Below are 21,201 nucleotides of genomic sequence, written 5' to 3'. Positions count from 1 at the left end.
ATGTCCTACAAGAGCATACCATGTATGTCCACACTCAAGGAATAAGCCGGTGACATACAAGTATATTAATTCTACAACAAATCTGAATGGCAGGATAAATTCCACTAAAAATTAAATGGCAAAATGGGGCAGTAATTCAAAGAAGGGCTTAAAATTTTCAAATTCAACAAAATAACACTTTCCTCTAGATTAGCAAAAATGAGACTCATCAGGTATGATTTCAGAGCACATTAAAATAACACAATACTACTTCTTAGTTAAGATGCATTTAGAGAAAAAAAAGGCACTGAATATTATTCACTGCATAAATTTTTGCAAACTATTTTTTCGCTAAAAACATCTCCATAGCAAAACACTTCTCACCATCTGTGTAATCACCAATAAAAAGTCCAAAGCTGTCAGAAGTGGCTGCACATTTAGACTTTATAGTCCACCAAGGCGCAAGGCTTTCGCCTAAAGCAACAAAGAATTACACAGAACAGGAACACTGAAATGTGTCTGTAGTAATTCATTATGCTCCCAAGATAAAGCCTTCTGAAATGAACTGCAATGATTTGAAAAGCTAATAAATGTCTCATACATGCTAATAAGTATTTCACATTAAAAATTTAAGACATTAAGTAAGCACAATGTGAATATATACTATATCAGAAATTACTTGACTTCTTTTTACTGACAAGTGTCTCTGCTACCTAAGTGCAAGCCACTCCTGGAAGAACAGTAACTTCTGAGAGTAACAATTTAAGTTATTTTAAATTTCTTATTACATCTTATCCATGGTACCTTGATCACTGTATGAAGGTGTTGATGCAGTGCAAGCACTGACCTTAGATCCTTCTTTCAGACTCCATCTTACACAGAAAACAGAGGTCAGTCTTTAATCAAAACTAAGCTCTGGAGAGAAGCTTCCTAGCACCTCTACACTGTTTACTATCTCCCCTTGGGTGAAATGATTCAAAGTCTTCATTCTTTCTTATCCTATTGCCTGGATGATGCAAAAATGTGGAAAAACAAAATCCCCTTGACATTTCCTCTCCTTTTGGAAACTGTTTCTTACATTAAAAATTCAAGTTCTGTTTTTGCTGTTGCATACTGTTTCCCTAATCAGCCCATACAATTCTTTAAATACTTAGCTGTTCCAAATGGTCTAAATACCAAAAATGAAGTCATCAATAGATCAGCAATATTGCAAGCAACAGGCACCCTTTTTTCCTCTAGATTCAGAAATAATGTGGGTTGCTGGTTTTTTTGGTTTTTTTTTAATGCCATGACTTTTTAAAAAGCAGGACAACCTATTCTTGAAGAGCTGAAATTCTAATTTGATGAGGTTTTGATACCGACTGCAAATAACTGCAAAATAATAATATTCAATTAATCAACACATTCTAACAAACATTTAAAGTTGCAGATAACAACTTGACAGAGATCATTTTGCAATTTAAAAAAAGGTCAGCTGAGACAAACTCAGTGAGATGGCACTTAAACAGGAACAAAACAGTTTCCACTGTATAAACAGAAGTTGGAAAGTGGAAGAAAACCTCAAATCACAGTAGTTCTCTGAAATGGACTTCTCAATTCTCTGATTTTTAAGGAAACACTAGTTTTCAGGTTTTGGTCTCTTCTTACATGTATCAGTTATTGATATTTTCTCAAATTCACACATTCTGAAAACCCTTTAAGAAGATGCAGATATGTCTTTCACATTTGAAGCCTGAATGGATTGGTTTCAGTAATCTCATCTTTCCTGAGGTTCTTTTATTTTGCTTTGCAGATTGCAAAGTGAGAAGCACTTCTGAAAATCACCCTAAACATCCTGAGATCAAGCGAGAGATGCATGCCTCTTTTGTAATAGTTGAGACTTACAGTAATTTATTTTCTTCTTTATGGTTTTTCTTCAAAATTTCAGTAACACTGCATGGGAAAAACCTAAGTAGGGAAGGTCTCGAGAAAGACTGACAACTTCAAGAAAGGGAAGGGGAAAAGAGTAAAAACTTCTTTATAATTCTATTAGCCAATTAACTTTTGGCAGCTCAATGCAAGAGATAACAGCCTGTTCTTGAACTTGCGACAATTCTTCATTTGTTTTTTCATGGCAGTAGGTTTTTTTGGCTGCACCAGAACTACAACAGTTCCTTCAGAAAGAGAAAAAAACCCAAGCTCCTAAACCTGCATATACAGGTCTAAATTTTTATTTCTATTAATGTTTTCTACAAAAGGATATAGAGGTAAGTTACTCTGAAGCAAAAAAGGGAATGAAATCAACAGGATCTTCAATATCATGGTAATTTCAATTCTACCATGAGATATTCTTCCTCACTCCAAGTTGGATAGCCTATTAGGGATTTGCAGGCTTATAAGCAAAAATGCAAAGCAGATTTTGCAATAAACATCTTGATAAAAAGATTAAGACAATAGAACCCATCACACACTAAACAACTTGAGAGATTCAATACCACAATCTAGGAAATTATACAAGGGAAAAGATTTATATAAAAGGCATGGAGATGGGTACAGATAATTGACTTGCTCACAAAACAAAACAATACATTTATGGATTTGCACGTTTCATCACTTGCCACAAAGGGTTTAAAAATTAGGAACTGTTCACAGTTCATGTGCAGCAAGTTCACCCTCTTCACAAGTGCAAATTTACACATTAGATATTCACCAAGGCATGACTGAAGACTAGGATTTGACATGTTAGATGACAAATAGAAAACAGCATTAACACTGGATCTCTCACAGATCAAAATTAGTCTATGGACATTAAGCTAGTCATTGCTTCCCAAGTACAACTAAGTAACAGTTAAAACAGATCTCCTGTTTTCCCTTGATTTCCTTCTTAATACAGCTCATTATTATTTTTTAAAAATAGGAACTACTGGTTAGAACAAATATTTATTCAAGGCCTTGAATTACTAAAAAGAAATTAAGTCTTCAGCAGTCACCAAATGTGAATCTATCATCTTCCAAAGGCTGGTACTTCTTATCCTAGCAGCAGGCAAGTCACAGGACAACATTCATGTTTCACCTCTTTATGATGAGGGGAGGTGGTGAGGCTAAAATTAGCACTGCTGACTAATCCCATACTTTTTGATTTTACCCTATTATGACTGTGTAAGATTTTAACTAACAAATACTATATTTATACAAATATATATTTATATATATTTATACAAATAGTTATACTATATAATAGTTATATTATATAACTATATAATAGTTATAGTTATAATAGTTATATAAATATATATAAATATCTATATAAATATATAGATGTATTATATAAATACAACTATATAAGTTATACTATATAATAGTTATATAGTTATACTATATTTATACAAATAGTTATAGTTTAAACCCCCTTAGCTTGCTATAAATACGTTTCCCTAAAGTAAACAAACAATTTTGCAAAACTATCTAGAGGTTGAAGTATCTTTATCTTCCATATTTAGTACAATTAAAACAAAGGTTAAAGTGAACCTTGCTAACTTGTTTGTAATACTGTCCCAATTTGAGCAAAGGCAACCTGCTTAACCTCTCTATGTCAGTTTCTCCAACTTTGAGATGGAAAAAAACATCTATTTCAAGTAAAGATTGTAAAATATATACAAGTCATAAAATCACTAGGAAAAAAACTGCTAGAACAGTACAAAGTGCAGTTCCACTCTGAAAAGTGACTCTTTTCAAGCAGCATTGATTTTCAGGCTTTTAATTAAATAAGTATCAACTTTGTTAAATCACAAGTAACAAAGCTTTCTTTCTCCAAACCATTAGCATGTTGGTTAGTATAATAAGTCCATCTGAATTTCTCAATCTGAAGAGTACTGCCATTATTAAAAATTAGGTAGATTATATTGAAAGTTATTTATAAACATAATTTATGGAAGCACAGTGCTCGACTTTTACTTTCAACAGAAAAATACTACAATTCTCCTGAAAAACCTGTAAAAATAACAGTCTTCATTTTATCCTGGCAGAAGTCACATTCCTTGCCTCAAAATGATACCTTTCAGTTTCAGAAAAGAATCCTACATTATGAAGGGGCAGTTTATTGTCCATTCTTAATCTTAGCTATGAGTTTGTGGAAATTTTTAGTACAGCTTAATTTTGAGAGGGTTTTGATTCTTAAAATTGGCCACAACTCAAAACGTTGTTAGGTCATTGATCACACCACTGTCAGTGTGGGTGGGATTTCATCCTAAGCAGAGATCTTGAATCTTCTGTAGAATACCATGATCTTCAAAAAAACCACAGAAGAGAACATAAACAAGGTACTGAATTCATCATGACATGGACGTGAAAACCTTAAATTTAAAACAGACATACACATTTGTGGGTAAAAGTCTATATCCCTTTTTTAAAAAGGGTATTTTTAACCCTTCTTTTGAGGAGTCACTGCTCCCTGTGTCAGTTCCTGATATAACTGCCAGGCTTTTAAAAATAGTATGACAGTATATACATAATCTCTATTTTGTATCTGAAAACACCAGTGTCAAACTAATTGAAAACTCTCAAATACATATACCCTCACAAGTCATTTCATGTACTGGGAAAGAGGAAATTAGGATTCAAAATTTCTACTTAAATGCTGCTTAAATACCCAACATTTTACCACAAACTCCACTATTAACTCTAAATAAGTGAAAAAAAAGAAGCTCAAAAGGCACCAAATTCAGCTCTTAAAACAGCGAATGTGAGTCTTGACATTTACATCACACTGGTAATTATAAACTATACCTGTGCTCCCAAGAACTAAGGATTTCAGATTGCTAACACCATTGCTGAAGAGGGTAGAATTGTACTATCTATTTCAAAGGTGAGTGTTCAGTGGCTTAGCATAACAGATGTAAAAAATTAATAAACCAACTAGCAGGTTAAATTACAACACTGACAGAAAAGCTATTAAGAATCCATTTCCTTACAGGCTGTATTAAGACTATAAAGATCTGGAGGCTAGCAATGCAACCACATATTAAACGAATCATAACTATCCCATTTGTAAATTTACACAGTGGTATGTCTAAATGTTGATAAAGCTATTTCAGACTGACAAGAAAGGTAAAAACAATAGGCAAATATTCCCTACTGTTACTCTCTTCTGTTCCACAAACTCCAGAAATCCAAGTCTCCATACTGTGAGGAAGCAGCATGAATGCTTCTCAGCTTTCAAGTTATGTCATCACAAAGGAGACTGTTGCCTGTTTAACTGCCTTCCTATTACTTTGAAAATGTGGTAAGATTTCAGATATTACAAGCTTTTAATTCATTTTTTCTGGAGAAAATATTAGCCAGAACTACTTCAAGAGTTCAGTTTCTATTTAAGATACCCAGATCTGATGTGATTACTCTGTCCACTGACCCTGACTCTCAAAAGAAATTCACCAAAATATACTACAAGGTGGAGTGAAATGCATGTTGACAATAACAGAATTTACACTTGAGCACAGTGCATGCCATACACTCTAATTGCTTTAGATGCAACCTCACATTTCTTAACAGCTTCCCACTTTCTAGAACGTTTATTCCAAAGAAAATCACAAAATTGGTTGGAAAAGATCTTCAAGATCATGGAGCCCAACCATTAACCTAATACTGACAAGACCTTAACTAAGGCACATCCTTAAGTACTATGTTTATACCACTCTTAAATACCTCCAGGGATTGTTATTCTACCACTGCCCTGACCAGCCTGTTCCAGTGTCTGATAACCCTTTTCAGTGAAGAAAATCTTCTTAACATCCAATCTAAAACCCTCAGAGACATCACAGGGTATTCTAGCAAAATAACTTGAGGGTAATAGCAAGGTCATGTTGTTTTGTATGGTTATTCATCACAGTTTCATTTTAAAATGTTGTTCTTTATTGTTGGTCCCTTTCTACACAGCACTTTGTTCTGAATGTAAACAGTAAAATGTGCTAAGCAACATAAAAGTGGAGAGGTGTGCATACATTTTTCTCTCATGCCTATGTTTCAAACTTACTATAGCATTCATTTCCTTAAAACCTTTGACAGTTTTTCACAAAGACTCAAGTCCAAACAAAGTAATAAATGTGATTGTTTCCTTTTATTAATTCTAGAAAGAAAAATTTCTGCATGATTATATAGATTATATAGATGAGATTATATGCAAAAATTGAAAAATGTATTTTTGATACTGAAGCTGACTCACATCTTCCTTAAGTTTGTATTTCTTAGCTATTGATCCTTTATTTCCTATATACACCTGATACATACCTGACAGTTGCTGAGTTACTGCCACTGTTACTGAGTGTTCAGTACCAATTTCAGAGGAGAACTGCACTTAGAAACCATAGTATTAAAGAGCAGAATACTTAAAAAAATATATACAATTACATACACCTTTCCTTTACAAACAGCAGAAAATTTACAACACTTCTTAGATACACCAAGTTTAACTGTTGTATTTATCCGAGGGAAATCAAGCACTTAAGCAATTTAAGTATCAGTTTCATTTTGAATAGTGCAGCATGAGACTATTAGTTATTTCCTTGAACTGTAAGTCTGTGAATGTATAAGAAAAAAGGAACTCTTTTAAGGATTTATACAAATGGTTTTGCTAACCTCGTACTGTCAGCTTGCTATACAACTGTGCATTCATTTCCTTGTCTCTCTTGTAACGTCGAAATTCATCAACAGCTTCCCGCACCACCGTGACAGTCAAAACAAATCCCTGTTAAAGATATGATTATGCAATTTAGAATTCTCAAGGTGCTAGAATGGAAATACACAAGTAGGAACACTATAGAGAGCAAGAACACATACACTTTTATTTCTTCACTTTGATTTTAGTGATTTCTTCAAGCTGTTAAAATAGTATCTTGAGATACTTGAGCCCAAAAAACAAAGGGAAAATCATATTTGTGCACTGTACAAATTAAGGGCAGTTTCATCTCCAAATATATGGAATTTAGATATAATTTTAAATTTAAAAAACCTATGATGCCTAGCAGGAGCTATAGACAGACTTTATAGTTTAATAAGCATATTTCCCTATCTTTGTCAAATTTTAGAACTTTATAAAAAAATCTTCAATTTGAGTTCACTGCTTTTTTCCTTACAGACAGACCTAAAATGGTAAATGGATATCTAGTTTAATTAATTTTGCCATCCCTAAGGTACTTACTTACTAATATGATATAAATACAGACACAGAAAAAAGGGAGTTTGTTCTGAAAAAGTTAAGTATTTAAACACTTTGGCTGCCAGTTTCACAGGATAGTGCTCCTGAAGCTTTGGTTGGAAGCACAGAGAGCCGTATATGCAATTAACATGTAAAGCTAAAGAGAATACAGAACAGGTAATGAATAAGCACAAAAAAGTTTCTTCTCTCCCTTTATGAACATCCTCAGATACATTTTCCTGGCCTCTTAAATTCAAGTACTTAGTATTTCTCCAGTGAAAGGGAGATAAAATTTTCAACAGTAAATGAATCTTATAATTAATATAAGGAAGGTAGCTAAAAAGGCAAGTATTCAGAAAAGGCAAGTATATAGAATTTTCCTGAAGGAGCCTTAACTAAAACTAATCTTTTCAATAGCAAGGGCTATTTTGCAGTTCCAGCTCAAAATGGAGTTTTGAGATCCTGAGTTCCAGCTCAGGATTAAAGTAGCTACAGTGGTATTAGAATTACATAGAAAAAAAAAGTCTTTGCAAAATGCATTCCTTTTCACTCCTAGGGCACAGCTGAATGAGCAGCAGGGTTTTTGCCTTTTCTGGCCACACCATTTTTGTGAGCTTTGGTAGTACAGATACTTTGGAGCACCTTCAAATGTATTTTCCACTTGCATGTATCTCTTTAACTAGTAATCAAAGAACAGAATGCAAGGTGTAAATTGCAAAAATTTCCCCTAGTAGTCACTGTATTTTTCTAGGCAGCTAAGTACAGCTGAGCATGGCTATGAGGACAAATTTAAGACTGATATTTCCCTTTTCACTCATGTGCTCAAAGGAACTTGATGGGCTTGCAAGGGGGAGCTGAAATTGTGAAGCCAATCGTATGAAAAAACTGTGAGCATTTAAATATATTTAGCATACTGCTTAAAATCACACTTGTACGCTTTATGTTCTTTATATGTTGGACCCAAACATATGTTCATTCTCTACTTGCAAATTACAGTTCAGTAAAGTACAGTCTTGTCTGAAGAACTCGCGCTTGATCTAAGTGTATTATGTCTGCTTGTTGTGAAAACAGTTGAAGACAACAAAAAAAAAACCTAAATACCCTTAAAAACCCCCCAAAATTTTATCACATAGTCAAGGTTTATTCAGTTATTTTTAAGTATAAAAATGAAAAATTTATTTTCCTTTAAAATCTTCAGCGAAAGTAGAAGCCAAGTCATAGCTACTCCTCTGATTATTACTGGAAATTTATCAGCAGTTACATGCTCTTCAAAGGAAATAAAATTTAGCTGTTATGCAACACAGATAGCCCAATGGGTTTGACTTAAATGTTTTGTATTTACAACATACATACTAAGCCTTACTCAACATCCAAGTGATCTCTTTTATCTGGAGGCTAATCATTTGTTTAAAAAGCTATTCAAACAGAAACAAGTGAGTTCAGGAAAAAAAAAAAAAAAAAAAAGTACTACTAGCACCAACTGAGACATTGCATTTTCAAGCTGTATGTGGAAACCGAGAAACACTGAAAATATCCTTGGATAAGACAAACATTTATACAGAATAGATAACTGTTATTTGCAAAATAGAGTATTTTCTCCCTTCTTTAGGCAGGGAAGATATTGGCCGAGACTCGTAAGTGATTTTTTTTCCTGACTACTCCACTAACTAACATATAGAACAGTACACGTCACTTCACTGTAAAGAGACCAACTTCCAGACAAGACAGACTTCTGTCTCTTACTGGGTCAGTGACAAAGGCCTTTGTAAATATCTATTTCAAATCCCACTGTTGAACAAGCTTCCTGCCTTGGAAGTCTTTTTTGCTGCAGCAGAATCCAGAAGTTGTCTGGAAATCGAGGTGTGAAGAATCTCCTTGACAGTCTCTCATTTTATCAAGACTTAAAAAGGACACATGTTGAAACAATTAGACCAATTAAATCAATCCAGAATATTAAATCCATTGACTTTTTAAGAATGACCTTTAATGAAGCAGTGAGCATGTCATTGTTCCTCTTGAATACCACTGAGAATAAATACTACTGAAAAATACCATTTAAAAATAAATTTAGAAAACAAAGCATTTGTTCTTCCTGTCTTGCTTTTAAAGGATGGGGGGGTAGGGCCAGGAGGAAGATGAAAGAGAAGGCAATGATCTGGTTACAAACAAAAGTCCCAAAATACAGAATATAAACAGCAGGGTGTTAAAAGGGACCTCCTCTGAAGATAATACAATTTTTAAACCTTAAGAAACCCGAGTTGGGAACAAGTGGTTTGAACAGTTTCCCAAGAAAATACTGCAGAAGGGTCAATAATAAAGACATACTGAAAGGAAACCAGTAAAACTGGCAGACCAATCAATTAAGAAAGAGACATTTAATGAGTAGCTTATTTTCAGTATTTTCTCAATTTCTGTGAAAAGAACGTGCTCAAAACCAACACAGAAGGTATGCACAAAATTTATGCTTACAGTTCTGACTAGCCTGAAAATATAAAATAGTGAGCAGGTAACCATAAGCTGAAAGAAATTTAACACACAAATTACCTATGTTGCCAAATAAATTGAGTAAATGGAGGGGTTTTTTGGTTTGCTTTTTTAAACCTCTCAAGGGACCAGCAGCAAGAAAGGAGTACTACTTGCTCAGACTACCTGGTTAACAAAAATGACCTCTAGCCTGTGGGGCAGGAATGTAGCTGTCAAGTAGGAGTGAAGGTTAGATAACAACAGCTTTTGGAGTATCTGCTGTAAAACACTGTAATTTCAAATAAGCATTTTACTTTCTTCAATACTTTAATAACCGTAGTTTACCAGATGCAAATTTATGAAATGTACATACACATTAAATTGTCATCTGAAGTTTAAAAAAAACAACTTCTAGTTAATAGTATTTTTCTGTTTACCAGAGGAGCCCAGTATGTGTACAGGTAGCCTATTTTCAGTGCTGGTACAAACTGTGAGCAGGACACGACGAGAAAATAGAGATTCAAGAAAAACTTGAACTGTTCATATAAAACCTAAAATGAAAAACACAAAATAGATAAATGCCTTAAAAATTGTATGCATAATGTACATAAAATTTACTTTTTCATAATAGCAGATCTAAAAATCCTTATATGACATACTATTATATGTAGTACTATTATAATACTATTAACACAACTTCCTATTTATCGAACTACTACATACACTCTATTTTAATATTACACTGGTATTTGTTTTCACTCTGAAAAAAGCAACTTGTTATATTTCTGATATTATGAAAACCAATCTTTACAAAATCTCTTTCTCAACCTTTCTCAATCTTTACAAAAATTACATATATTAAGATAATTATGCAAAGATTTACTCTGAAATTTTAACAGTAAACAGAATTCAGATGTCTGTAGAAGTATACTGCAATAATTTTTTATCCACAAGTTATACGTGTATGTTTCTGAGTTAGAAAAGGTTTTGAAAATTTTCCTGTACAGGATCAATAAAAAGCAAAATAAATATGTGAGTATCTGAAATTTCAATGCTTACATTTAATTTTCATTTTAAGTGCAAAAAACTTTCTCGTGCAAATACAGCATTACAGGTAAATCTTTTTTCTTTTTTTTTTTTTGTTTTTGTTTTTTTAAGTACCAATACTTAAAATTCTCTTATCTGTATCACAGTGTCTTTCTGTCTTAAAACATTTCATAGCCAATAATAAAAACCAGATAATAAAATTTAATAATAAAATGAAGTGAACAGAACAAAGATATCATCTTAGTCTTTGTCATTTGAACTTCTACAGAGTAACAAAACTGAGTAGGCTACACCATGCTGCTCTGCATCACTCTGAGAATACCACAGAACTTCAGCCCTGTCTGCAGCACACTGGGAAATATGAACTCCTTGTTACTTGTGTGTTCACTGCATTCCCTCAGTACACCCTCTCCTCAACACAGCCACTCAAGTGTCTCCTCTTGCAGGTGTGGAAGCTCTGCAACTCATCTCCCTTCTTTCTGAAGTTCTATGGTTCTCAAAGGGACAAAGACTGCCACAAAGTCAGATACACTCCTTCGAAGCTATCGTATCTCACCATTCAGAAAAAGAGTGAAACTAACTCATCAATGCTCAGAAGTAAACATTCTTAAGGAAGATGAACACTAGAGGAAAGTTACAGTGAGTAAGGGTAAGCAACACTGCTCTCTTTCCAAGTGGCTATTGTGAAATCTCAAAATAAAGCAGTATTCTTCAGTTCCTATATCACAACAAGCTGTTGATAAAGGTAAACACCGTTCAAATTTTCACAAAGTTTAAGCTACAAAATAAACTGTAACAGAATAGCATGGACTTTTGAGGTATTTTAGAAAAAATGCTCAACATTAAATTCCTCAGAGTATTATTCTGTAATAAATACTGGTACATAGGATATTTATTACTAAATCAAATATTTATTCTAAACTTTAAGATAACTGTTCAAGTTTTAAGTGAAGACACAGAATCATAGAATTGTACATTAGTTTGGGTTGGTAGTGACCTTCCTAAGTTACTTCTTCCTAATCTCTAACCTAAATCTACTCTCTTCTTGTTTAAAACCATTGCCCCTCATCCAATTGCTACACGTCCTTGTAGAATGTCCCTCCTTAGCTTCCTTGTAGGCCTCCTTCAGGTACTGGAAGGCTGCTATAATGTCTCCCAAGAGCCTTCTCTTCTCCAGGCTTAACAACCCCAACTCTCTCAACCTCAGTCTGTCTTTACTGGAGAGGTGCTCCAGCACCTCTGATCATCCATGGCCCTCCCTCTGGACTTGCTCTGACAGCTCCATGTCCAAAGCTGGACACAGTACTCTCAGCAGAGTCTCATGAGAGAGGAGTAAAGGGGGAGAATCATCTCCCTCAGCCTGCTGGTCACACTTCTTTTGATGCAGCCCAGGTTATAGTTGTCTTTCTGGGTCAAAACCACAAATTTCTAGCTCATGTTGAGCTTATTATCAACCAACAACTTTTAAGTCCCTCACTTCAAGTCTGTTCTCAATCCATTCTCCACCCAACATGTAACTGTTACACTTGGGATTGCACCCAACTCCACTCTCCTTGTCACCAAAAAAGTTGTTAAAACAGCACCAGTCCTAGTACTGACTCTTCAGGAAAGCCACTAATCACCAGTCTCCATTTGGACATCAAGCCACTGACCTCTACTCTTTGAGTGTGACCATCCAGCCAATTCCTTACCTACTGAGTGGTCCATCTATTGAATCCCTATGTTTCCAATTTAGAGACAAGGATGTCGTGTGGGACAGTGTTGAATACTTTGCACAAATGCAGACAGTTGCTCTACCTGTGTTCAGTGACACTGTGACTCCATTGTAAAAGGCCACCAAATCTGCCAAGCATGGTATATCCTTGGTGAAACCATGTTGTTTGCCACAAACCTTCACGTTTTTCATGTGCCTTAGCAGCGCCTTCAGGAGGATCTACTTTGTAATCTTGCCAGACACAGAGGTGAGACTGACGGGCCTGCAGCTCCCTGGGTCTCCCTCTTTGAAAATTATATTTCCCCCTTTCCAGTCAACAGAAACTTCACCATGACTTTTCAAATATGACAGAAAGCAGCTTTGCAACTTCATCCATCACTTCCCTCAGGATCTGCTGAGGGACATCATTGGATCCCATGGACCTGTACACTTTCAAGTTCTTTAGATTCTCAAACCTGCACTTCTCCTGCCATGGGTGGATCTACCTTGTCTCAGCCTTCTGCAATTTGAATGGCATGGCTGGATCCCTTGCCAATGAAGACTGAGGCAAAAAAAAAAAAAAAAAAAAAAGTAAAAAAGCTATTATTGAATACCTCAGCCTTCTCCGTATCCTGCATTATCACTGAGGTACCTGTAGAAGATTTTGTTACCCTTGATTTTCACAGACAGATTTAATTCTCTCTGGGTTCCAGCTGTCCTAACCTGATCCCTGGCATCTAGGACACTTTCTTTGTACATCTGTCCTTGCTTCCACCCTTTTGCAGACTTTCTTCTTACATGTACTTGTGTCCCGGAACCCCTTGTTCATCCATGCAGGCCTTCTGGAATTCTTGCCTGTCTTCCTCTTTGTAAGGACACATATGCTGCTGAGCTTGAAGTAAATGATCCTTGGATATTGACCAGTTTTCTTAAGCTCCTCTCCCCTCCAGAGCTTGATCCCTCGGTACCCTACCAAGCAGAATCCCTGAAGAGGTCAAAGTCTTCTCTCCTGAAAACGAGGAAGCAAGTCCAGGCTAGCAAGCTTGCTTTGTACCATCCTCATATTCCTAAGGATCCTGAACTCCACCATTTTGTGGTCAGGGCAGCCAAGGCTATTAACCTTATCAAAGAATACACTGTAGCATATTCCAGAGGAATAACAGATGTAGAGATTACTTTGGTGATTAGGTGCACCATTTGAGCAAGCACATATCCTCAATATTGCTTTAGTTGTAATTACAATGCTAAGAATGTAAGAACATAAATAGGGATATAGACAAAGCAGAGACATTTAATGCTTTCTTCACATCTGTCTTCAACACTGATGATGGGATTGAGCATCCCCAGAGCCCTGGGCTAATGAACAATGACTGTGCATTTGCAGTCTCCCAGTCAGCCCTGAACTCGTGTGGGATTTGCTCCTCCAGCCGGATCCTTATAAGTCGATGGGGCCTGATGGGATTCATCCAAGGATACTTTAAGAGCAGGCAGAGGTAATAGCAAAACCTCTCTCAATGATTTTTTTCAATACACTTGGGAATCTGGAGGGGTACCAGTTGGCTGGAAGTAGGCAAATGTTGTCCCAGTCTTCAAGAAATGCATCAGTGATGACCCTGGTAACTAAAGCCCTGTTAAGTCTCACCTCAGTGCCTGGTAAGACTATGAAGAAGGATCTAGGCAGTGCTGGGCAATTGCCAATCATATGACACTTAACAAGGAGAAGTGCTGGATCTTGCACCTGGGACATGGTAACCCTGGATATTCATACAGCCTGGGGAGTGAGAGGCTGGAGAGCAGCCCTGTGGAAAGGCATCAGGGGGTTCTGGTCAAGGGAAGTTGCACATGAGCCAGCAATGTGCCCTGGCAGCCAGGAGGGACAACAGAGTCCTGGGGTGCATCAAGCACAGCACTGCCAGCCGGGTGAGGGGAGTGAGTGTCCCACCTTGCTCTGTTCTGGTGCAGCCCATCTGGAGCACTGTGTGCAGTTTTGTGCACCATAGGACAGAAGGGACATAGAGCTACTACAGAGCGTTCAGAGGAGGCTGTGAGGCTGGTGAAGGGTTGAGAGGGAAAGCTGTATGAGGAGCTGCTAAAGGCACTTGTTCTGTTCAGCCTGGAGAAGAGGAGGCTGAGGGGAGGCCTCATCACAGCTCACTGCTTCCTCACTAGGGGAGGAGGAGGAGCAGGCACTGACCTCTTCTTCTGTCTGGTGACCAACAATAGCACCTTGGGGAATGGTAGGAAGACGTGCTGGGGGAAGTTTAGGTTACATATTAGGAAAAAGTTTTTCATTCAGAGGGTGGCTGAGCATTGGAACAGGATCCCCAGGGAAACAGTTATGGCAACAAAACTGCCTGAGTTCAAGAAGCATTTGGATGATGCTCTTAGGCACATGATGTAATTCTTGGGGTGCCCTACACCAGAACATAAGTTGGACTTGATGGTCCTGTTTCTATGAACATTACTTATTTTATAAAATTTTGAATCTTCCAAGACTTCACAGATTTCTTTAGTAGGCCAGAATAACATGGCACTTCCAGCAGGATGATCAGAAGTGGCTACTGAGCTTGGAACACTGAAACTTGAGAAAATGGGTGATTAATGTAAAAGCACTCAGTATTTTAAAAGTTTTAGCAAATCATACGGTATTTTGGAAATACTACAGCTCTTTTAGCCAGTATGCAAAATTCTGTTAATCTAAACATTACTTTAAGCTCGTATTTTTCTATGATATCACTGAATATTGCCCATAGCCAACTGCAACACTGAAAATCCTACAATGCTAAATATAAGACAAAAGTTCACATGATGAAAATTTCAATGAGACTAAATCACTATTTACGACTTTGTTACATTTACAGGTTTTGAACCACTACAACTATACTCCCAACAAATTACTTCTAGTGCAACAGCGTAAGACCAGAAAGCTACAGTGTAACCAACCAATAAAAAGTGTTAATTTATGTCCAAAATTAAAATTTTGAAAGATTTTATTTCCATCAACTACTAGGCTTTATGTCTAGGATCTTACTTAATTTTGAAGTTACTGAGTTTCCAAATCCTACCATCAAAAGAAAAATCTGCCTATGCTGTAAAAACCAACATTTTCAAAAGATCAAAAAAGAACAAACATTCTATCTCTCAACAGGTAATTGCAAGCTAGGGCTGATCCCTATAGGAAACATGAATCTAGTTTAGGATTTGTAATCCACAGTGCAGATTTCTAGTCACAATAATCAATAGCTTACTATATGCTTAATGAAATTTTGTGACCTTTAGGAAAACATGTGGCTTAACCAATTTCAGTGCATTTAATAATTTAAACTTTCAAAGAAAACATTTACTTTGTTCAATAGACATGAAAATATTTTATCGCTTGTGCTAAGTGACATCTTTTTTCTTTGACAGAAGATCAGACTTAATCACAAAGCCATTAATTTTTCTTTTATTTTAGCAAAGGAATGTATTAGCAAGCATCTGCCAGTTGTTGGACCAAACTGGACAGAAGAATAGAATCAATACTCTTAAAAACCACCATGATTACTTAAATGAAAAAATTAGAACAAAACATGTCTGTATTCGATGTAAAAGACATTCAGTTTTTGAAAGAGAACACAGTATTCCTGGACAGTACTAGTAAAATATGAGCAAAAGAATTTCAATATTGTTAAATTAATGATATTATTATTATTAGAAAATATTAGAAAAATCTGTAACGTCACAGCAGCATGCATTTACTACTGAAGCTTCAAAAGTTGTTTTCTCTATTGCTATTTTTCCTTATAACTATTTTTAGAACTATGAGCTACATAAAACTGCTGCTTTTGTCTTCACATGCAGTGTGATTACAAGCAGAAAATTGAAATTGAGATGCAATATGGCTTCTTATGAAAACAAGTGATAAAAAGCTATAACTACATAAAAGTATTGTCTGAAGAATTGTGTTCAAAACCCAAAAGACATCACTGTTCCTAAAAAAGCAATATGAAATACGATTCTGAAAAGTACTGCTTTTAATAGTAGTTACTAGTCATAGAAATTGAAGCAGATGGTCCTTTTGTCCTTTAAGGACGTGGCTTTTTTAGAATACAGTATTTAATACTCTTTCAATGGTAAGAAGTATGATAACATATCTGTGGGAGTACAACCCAGTTTTCAATAATTTATTTCTCAGTTTAAATCAGTGCTTTGTAGTGTTTTCACAAATGACTGTGTAGAAGTGCTTGTTTAAAGAAAGAGGATTAAAAATTTCTAATGATGAACAGAAAGGGCAAGGAAGCCCATCTCAAATTCCTAAAGCTTCTCTGAATTCCATCCACTCAACCTTGCACACCACACTTTATTAGTGCTCTCAACTGACAATTTTAACTGGAGATATCAAATAATGTAAAAAGAGAAGAATCTTCTTGCAGAATCAAAACCACTATAGAATATATAGGTAGCCCAACACAAAAATTATTAGTAGCCTTACCCCAGGTATAAAGGTAAACACGTTGTATTTTTGATTTTTTATGGCATTTTTGGGGTATTTTTCTTCACACTTTTCAGGACACCCAAGCCACACTGTGCGAGCCTTCAGCTCTTTCTTTCTTCGGCAAATGTTTATGAGCCAATCAAAACAACTGAAAAGAAAAACAACTGTTTACTTAAGCCCAAAAAACATTACTATATGCGATTCTATTTCCAAACCTGAAACCCAAACGGCAAATACCTAAGAAAAACAGCCTTAGACATTTTTGCTACATCTACATAACAAGCATGAGGTTTTTTGTAACATTTAGGGCACAAAATTACACAGTACTCCACTCAGACATATAAACACTTGTGCATTCTTCACAGGAAATGCTAGTAAAATAATGACAAGCTTTACTATACCTTGCCCTGACACAGGCTCAAAAAATCTTAGTTAATACAAGCCTACATGAGTAGTGACTAAATTTCCCTACCCGTAAATAACGAACCCATCCATCAAACTGTACAGCCCTTTGAGTAAACTCTGTATCTTGTAAAACTGATACTCAAATTACGTTAATGATTGAAGAGGAAACAATGCTATTACATAAGGTTAGAAAAATTTCTTGTTTGGCACACAATTACCACATAACTTTTAAATCTTAGTTTCCTCCATAAGACTGCCTGTATCAGACATATCAAGGAAGCATACCTAATGCTATACTGTTAAATGTTTTCAAATAAAACAAACAAGCATGATTGCACAGCAATTTGCAATGGTGAAACTCAGATCACAGGAAAACAGCACATCTTTGCCTAGCCAGTTTAAAAATCTACTGAAGAGGGTTTAAACTATGAGCAATGAGATGGGCAAGAGCAGCTCACAGCACCTTTGAACAGCTGGAATTTGCACGAGAGCAGAGGAATGATGGGATGGGGTCACAATGTTAGAAGAACAAAAGGCAGATAAATGGAATGATGGCACTAAGGCTTTGCAGACTATTTACTACCAAGAGTAAAACAAGAAACAAACATGGATGTAACAACTCACTAAGACAAGACACAGCCTAAGACTTGCTAGGACAATCAACAGAGGCAGATTATTAACAGATAAGTACAGACGATTTGGAAAGAACTGATAGCACGGAAAGAAAAGCAGGTTTGCTATACACTGCATATATTTGTTTTGCAATCCCATATGTTAAAGGAACATTTTTTTCTGTGTTTTATAATATTGGAGAGAGATGCCTTAATTATGCTGGGAATCTGTTTCAGGCAAGCAAAGCAGACAGACCTGTGAAAACCTAGTGCAGTCAAAGCACAGACCTAGCTGGTCACAGCAGATTTCAACTCCATCAGCACGTCAAGTTGAAGGGATCTGACACTCTTTCTAGGGAGGGTTTTCAATATATTGACAGTATTTTTGAGGCAGGAAAAAAAAGCCACAATTAGAAAGATCACATAGGTTTTATTCAAACCAAAAGAAAGGATTTTGCTGAGAACAAGAGAAAAATTGCAATCCAGACACCTCGGCATTGTTTCCTGAATGAATTCTGTACAGTCAACCTATCTGCTTATAATTTGCATACACCTGAAAGAAAAGCCATAACCAATGTGGCACATCAAAAGCAACCTGTAAAATGGAACTAATTTCCCTCCAAAAAAAGCAGCAGATGCACTACCACTCTCTCTTGGCTCCTGGGGCTTTGCACACTGTGATCCCTGTTCATGGACAGGGTTGGACTAGACAGTCTTTAGAGGTCCCTTCCAACCCAAATCATTCTATGATCCTGTCTCTAACAATGCTTAGCTTCCAAGATATTTCTCATAAGGGAAGTAAAGGAGCATACTGTTGGAACTATAACAGATGAAAAAATCATAACTGCAGAATAGCTTGTTTTAAAAACAAAGTAATTTCAATGAAGTTCCACAAAGTTTGATCTAGAATTTGCTGGGTAATTGAATACTTCATTTTTTCAGAAAAAAAAAAGCTAGAACAGATAGGAGTACATGCAAAGAGGAGATTAGAATTCAAAGCAGTCTTAACAGATCAGAAAAAACTACCGGGAAAAGACAAAATGCAGTTATACAAGCATGAGCGCAACACAGGACATTTACACAGAAATAGTCTCCTGTGCAAATACTGAATCAGAAGACAACTTACAGATGGCAGCTCAAAAGAGGACTCATATACTGCACGAAAATGATAGGTATGTGCAAAAAAAAGGTACATAACTGGTCAGCATGGAGAGATATACTGCTAGCAAGTCAGAACTTTTTCTCAATCAAGTGCCAGCAACATCTCAGTTGGCTTACGATACCATTTTGAATACCAAATTTCAACAAACCTATTGAGAAAATAAAGGCCACAAACAAGAGCAACAAAACAACTACAGGACTGAAAAAACAGGGCAGGATTGTCTACTAGATACGCTGCCACAGAGTTGTTCAGAGAAGTCTAAGCATGGACTTAATACGGTTCCAAGCATGTAATAAACAACTGCAACACGGAAAGGGACAATTTTTCTTTAGGTCCACTATGATGAAATAATGACACACTTCAACTGTGGCAAATAAGAGGGGGAAGGGGGCAGACACTGAGTAAATGCTTCTAACTAAGGTAGAAAGAAACACTTAGGGCATCTGGAATTGCTACCACTGCAGGTCTCTAGATCAGACATAAGTGATGGGTGTAATTCATTCTGTGCAAGCAAGGAATCGACTGGATGACCTCTTAAGACCCTTTCCTGTTTAGTTTTTCCACAATTACAAAATCATGGCACACACAAATATGCAGGGAAGGAAGGCTGATAGCTTACATTGCCACTGTTCCTCTTAGAATGTTCTTGTCTGTAGCCTACGTTGTCCCCCACATGTTATAAACTAATTTTGCCAAAGAACAAATGGAATTCTAAGCTGACATCTCTTTTTAAGCAAACTGGAAGTTATGCAATAATAAAATAATGCAAAACTTTGTCATGGGAATGCCACAACACCAATACCCTCGAGGTAACATTTAAAACACTTCAATTTTAAATGCTGGATTCTTAAATTCTCCTTCCTGAAGCTTTCACAACAGGATGGACATCAATTTGATTTGATCCTATGCAAACATACATTTTGTTTTTGTTAAAAATATAAGCCAATCATCACCTTTTCACACTGCTTTTAAATAGTGAAGAATTATTCTAAAAAATTGTGACAGTGGTAAGTTCAACATTCAAAAGTCAGCCCTGTTATTTAGTAACTTAAGACTTTAAAGCAGAGAGACTTTTGTTCATATTAAGTCCAAGCTCCACAATCATTTCAATGGCTGTGAAACTATCCTGCTGCTGCTGAAAGGGACAAGGGACCTGGGAGTCTGGATTGAAAGGAAGCTGAACATGAGCCAGCAGTGTGCCCAGGTAGTCAAGAAGTCCAATGGCATCCTGGCCTGTATCAGGAACAGTGTGGCCAGCAGGTCCAGGGAAGGGATTCTGCCCCTGTACTCAGCGCTGGTGAGGCCACACCTCGAGTACTGTGTCCAGTTCTGGGCCCCTCAGTTTAGGAAGGATAGAGGTCCTGGAGCAGGTCCAAAGGAGGGCAACCAGGCTGGTGAAGGGACTCGAGCACAGATCCCATGAGGAGAGGCTGAGGGAGCTGGGGGTGTTGAGGCTGGAGAAGAGGAGGCTCAGGGGAGACCTCATCACTCTCTACAATTCCCTGAAAGGAGGTTGGAGCCAGGGGGGGGTTGGTCTCTTTTCCCAGGCAACTCTCAGCAAGACAAGAGGACACGGTCTCAAGTTGTGCCAGGGGAGGTTTAGGTTGGATATTAGAAAGAATTTCTTTACAGAGAGGGTGATCAGACATTGGAATGGGCTGCCCAGGGAAGTGGTGGATTCTCCGTCCCTGGAGATATTTAAAAAGAGACTGGATGTGGCACTCAGTGCCATGGGCTGGTAACCGCAACGGTGGTTCAGGGGTTGGACTTGATGATCTCAGAGGTCCCTTCCAACCCAGCCAATTCTATGATTCTATGATTCCTCCTATAAAGATGTGAATTCTCACCCCTCCACAACTGCTCATGCTATCACATGGGTAAACCACACTCACAAACTGACTGGCCTGTAAACTTACACAGTACAAAAAGAGGTGCTATTTTCTGTTAGATCCACTCCAAACTTTAAGATCTATAAAACTGTAATAATAATTGAAGCAATGCAGGCTTCATGCTTGCAGGAGAAAAGATTCCATTCAGTGCCAGGTTGGATTTCCACTTGATAAACTGCTCACGGATTTGAAGCTTTAAATGTATTAATTTCCAGATCAGGGGACTGAGGAGGACAACACAAACACAGTAAAAAACTTAGCTGTATAATAAGAAGTTGAGGCAGTTTGGTAGCAAAAAAAGTTCAAAGGA

At 36.6% G+C, this 21,201-nt stretch overlaps 1 protein-coding gene across 1 annotated transcript in view; it reads right to left on the bottom strand.

Moving 5' to 3' along the window:
* ATP9B (ATPase phospholipid transporting 9B (putative)) overlaps nucleotides 1-21,201 on the bottom strand; it is a 161,593-nt gene that overhangs the window by 119,378 nt on the left and 21,014 nt on the right. Inside the window, exons 3-5 of the mRNA XM_030445840.1 lie at nucleotides 16,822-16,972; nucleotides 10,048-10,161; nucleotides 6,589-6,697 (exon numbers count right to left, since the gene is read on the bottom strand). Of these exons, the coding sequence (XP_030301700.1) occupies nucleotides 6,589-6,697; nucleotides 10,048-10,161; nucleotides 16,822-16,972 (374 nt within the window). The remainder of the gene's footprint in view (nucleotides 1-6,588; nucleotides 6,698-10,047; nucleotides 10,162-16,821; nucleotides 16,973-21,201) is intronic.

This window comes from Calypte anna, chromosome 2 (genome assembly GCF_003957555.1).
Source record: "Calypte anna isolate BGI_N300 chromosome 2, bCalAnn1_v1.p, whole genome shotgun sequence".
Classification (NCBI taxonomy): domain Eukaryota; kingdom Metazoa; phylum Chordata; class Aves; order Apodiformes; family Trochilidae; genus Calypte; species Calypte anna.
This window is presented reverse-complemented; position numbering and strand designations above follow the sequence as displayed.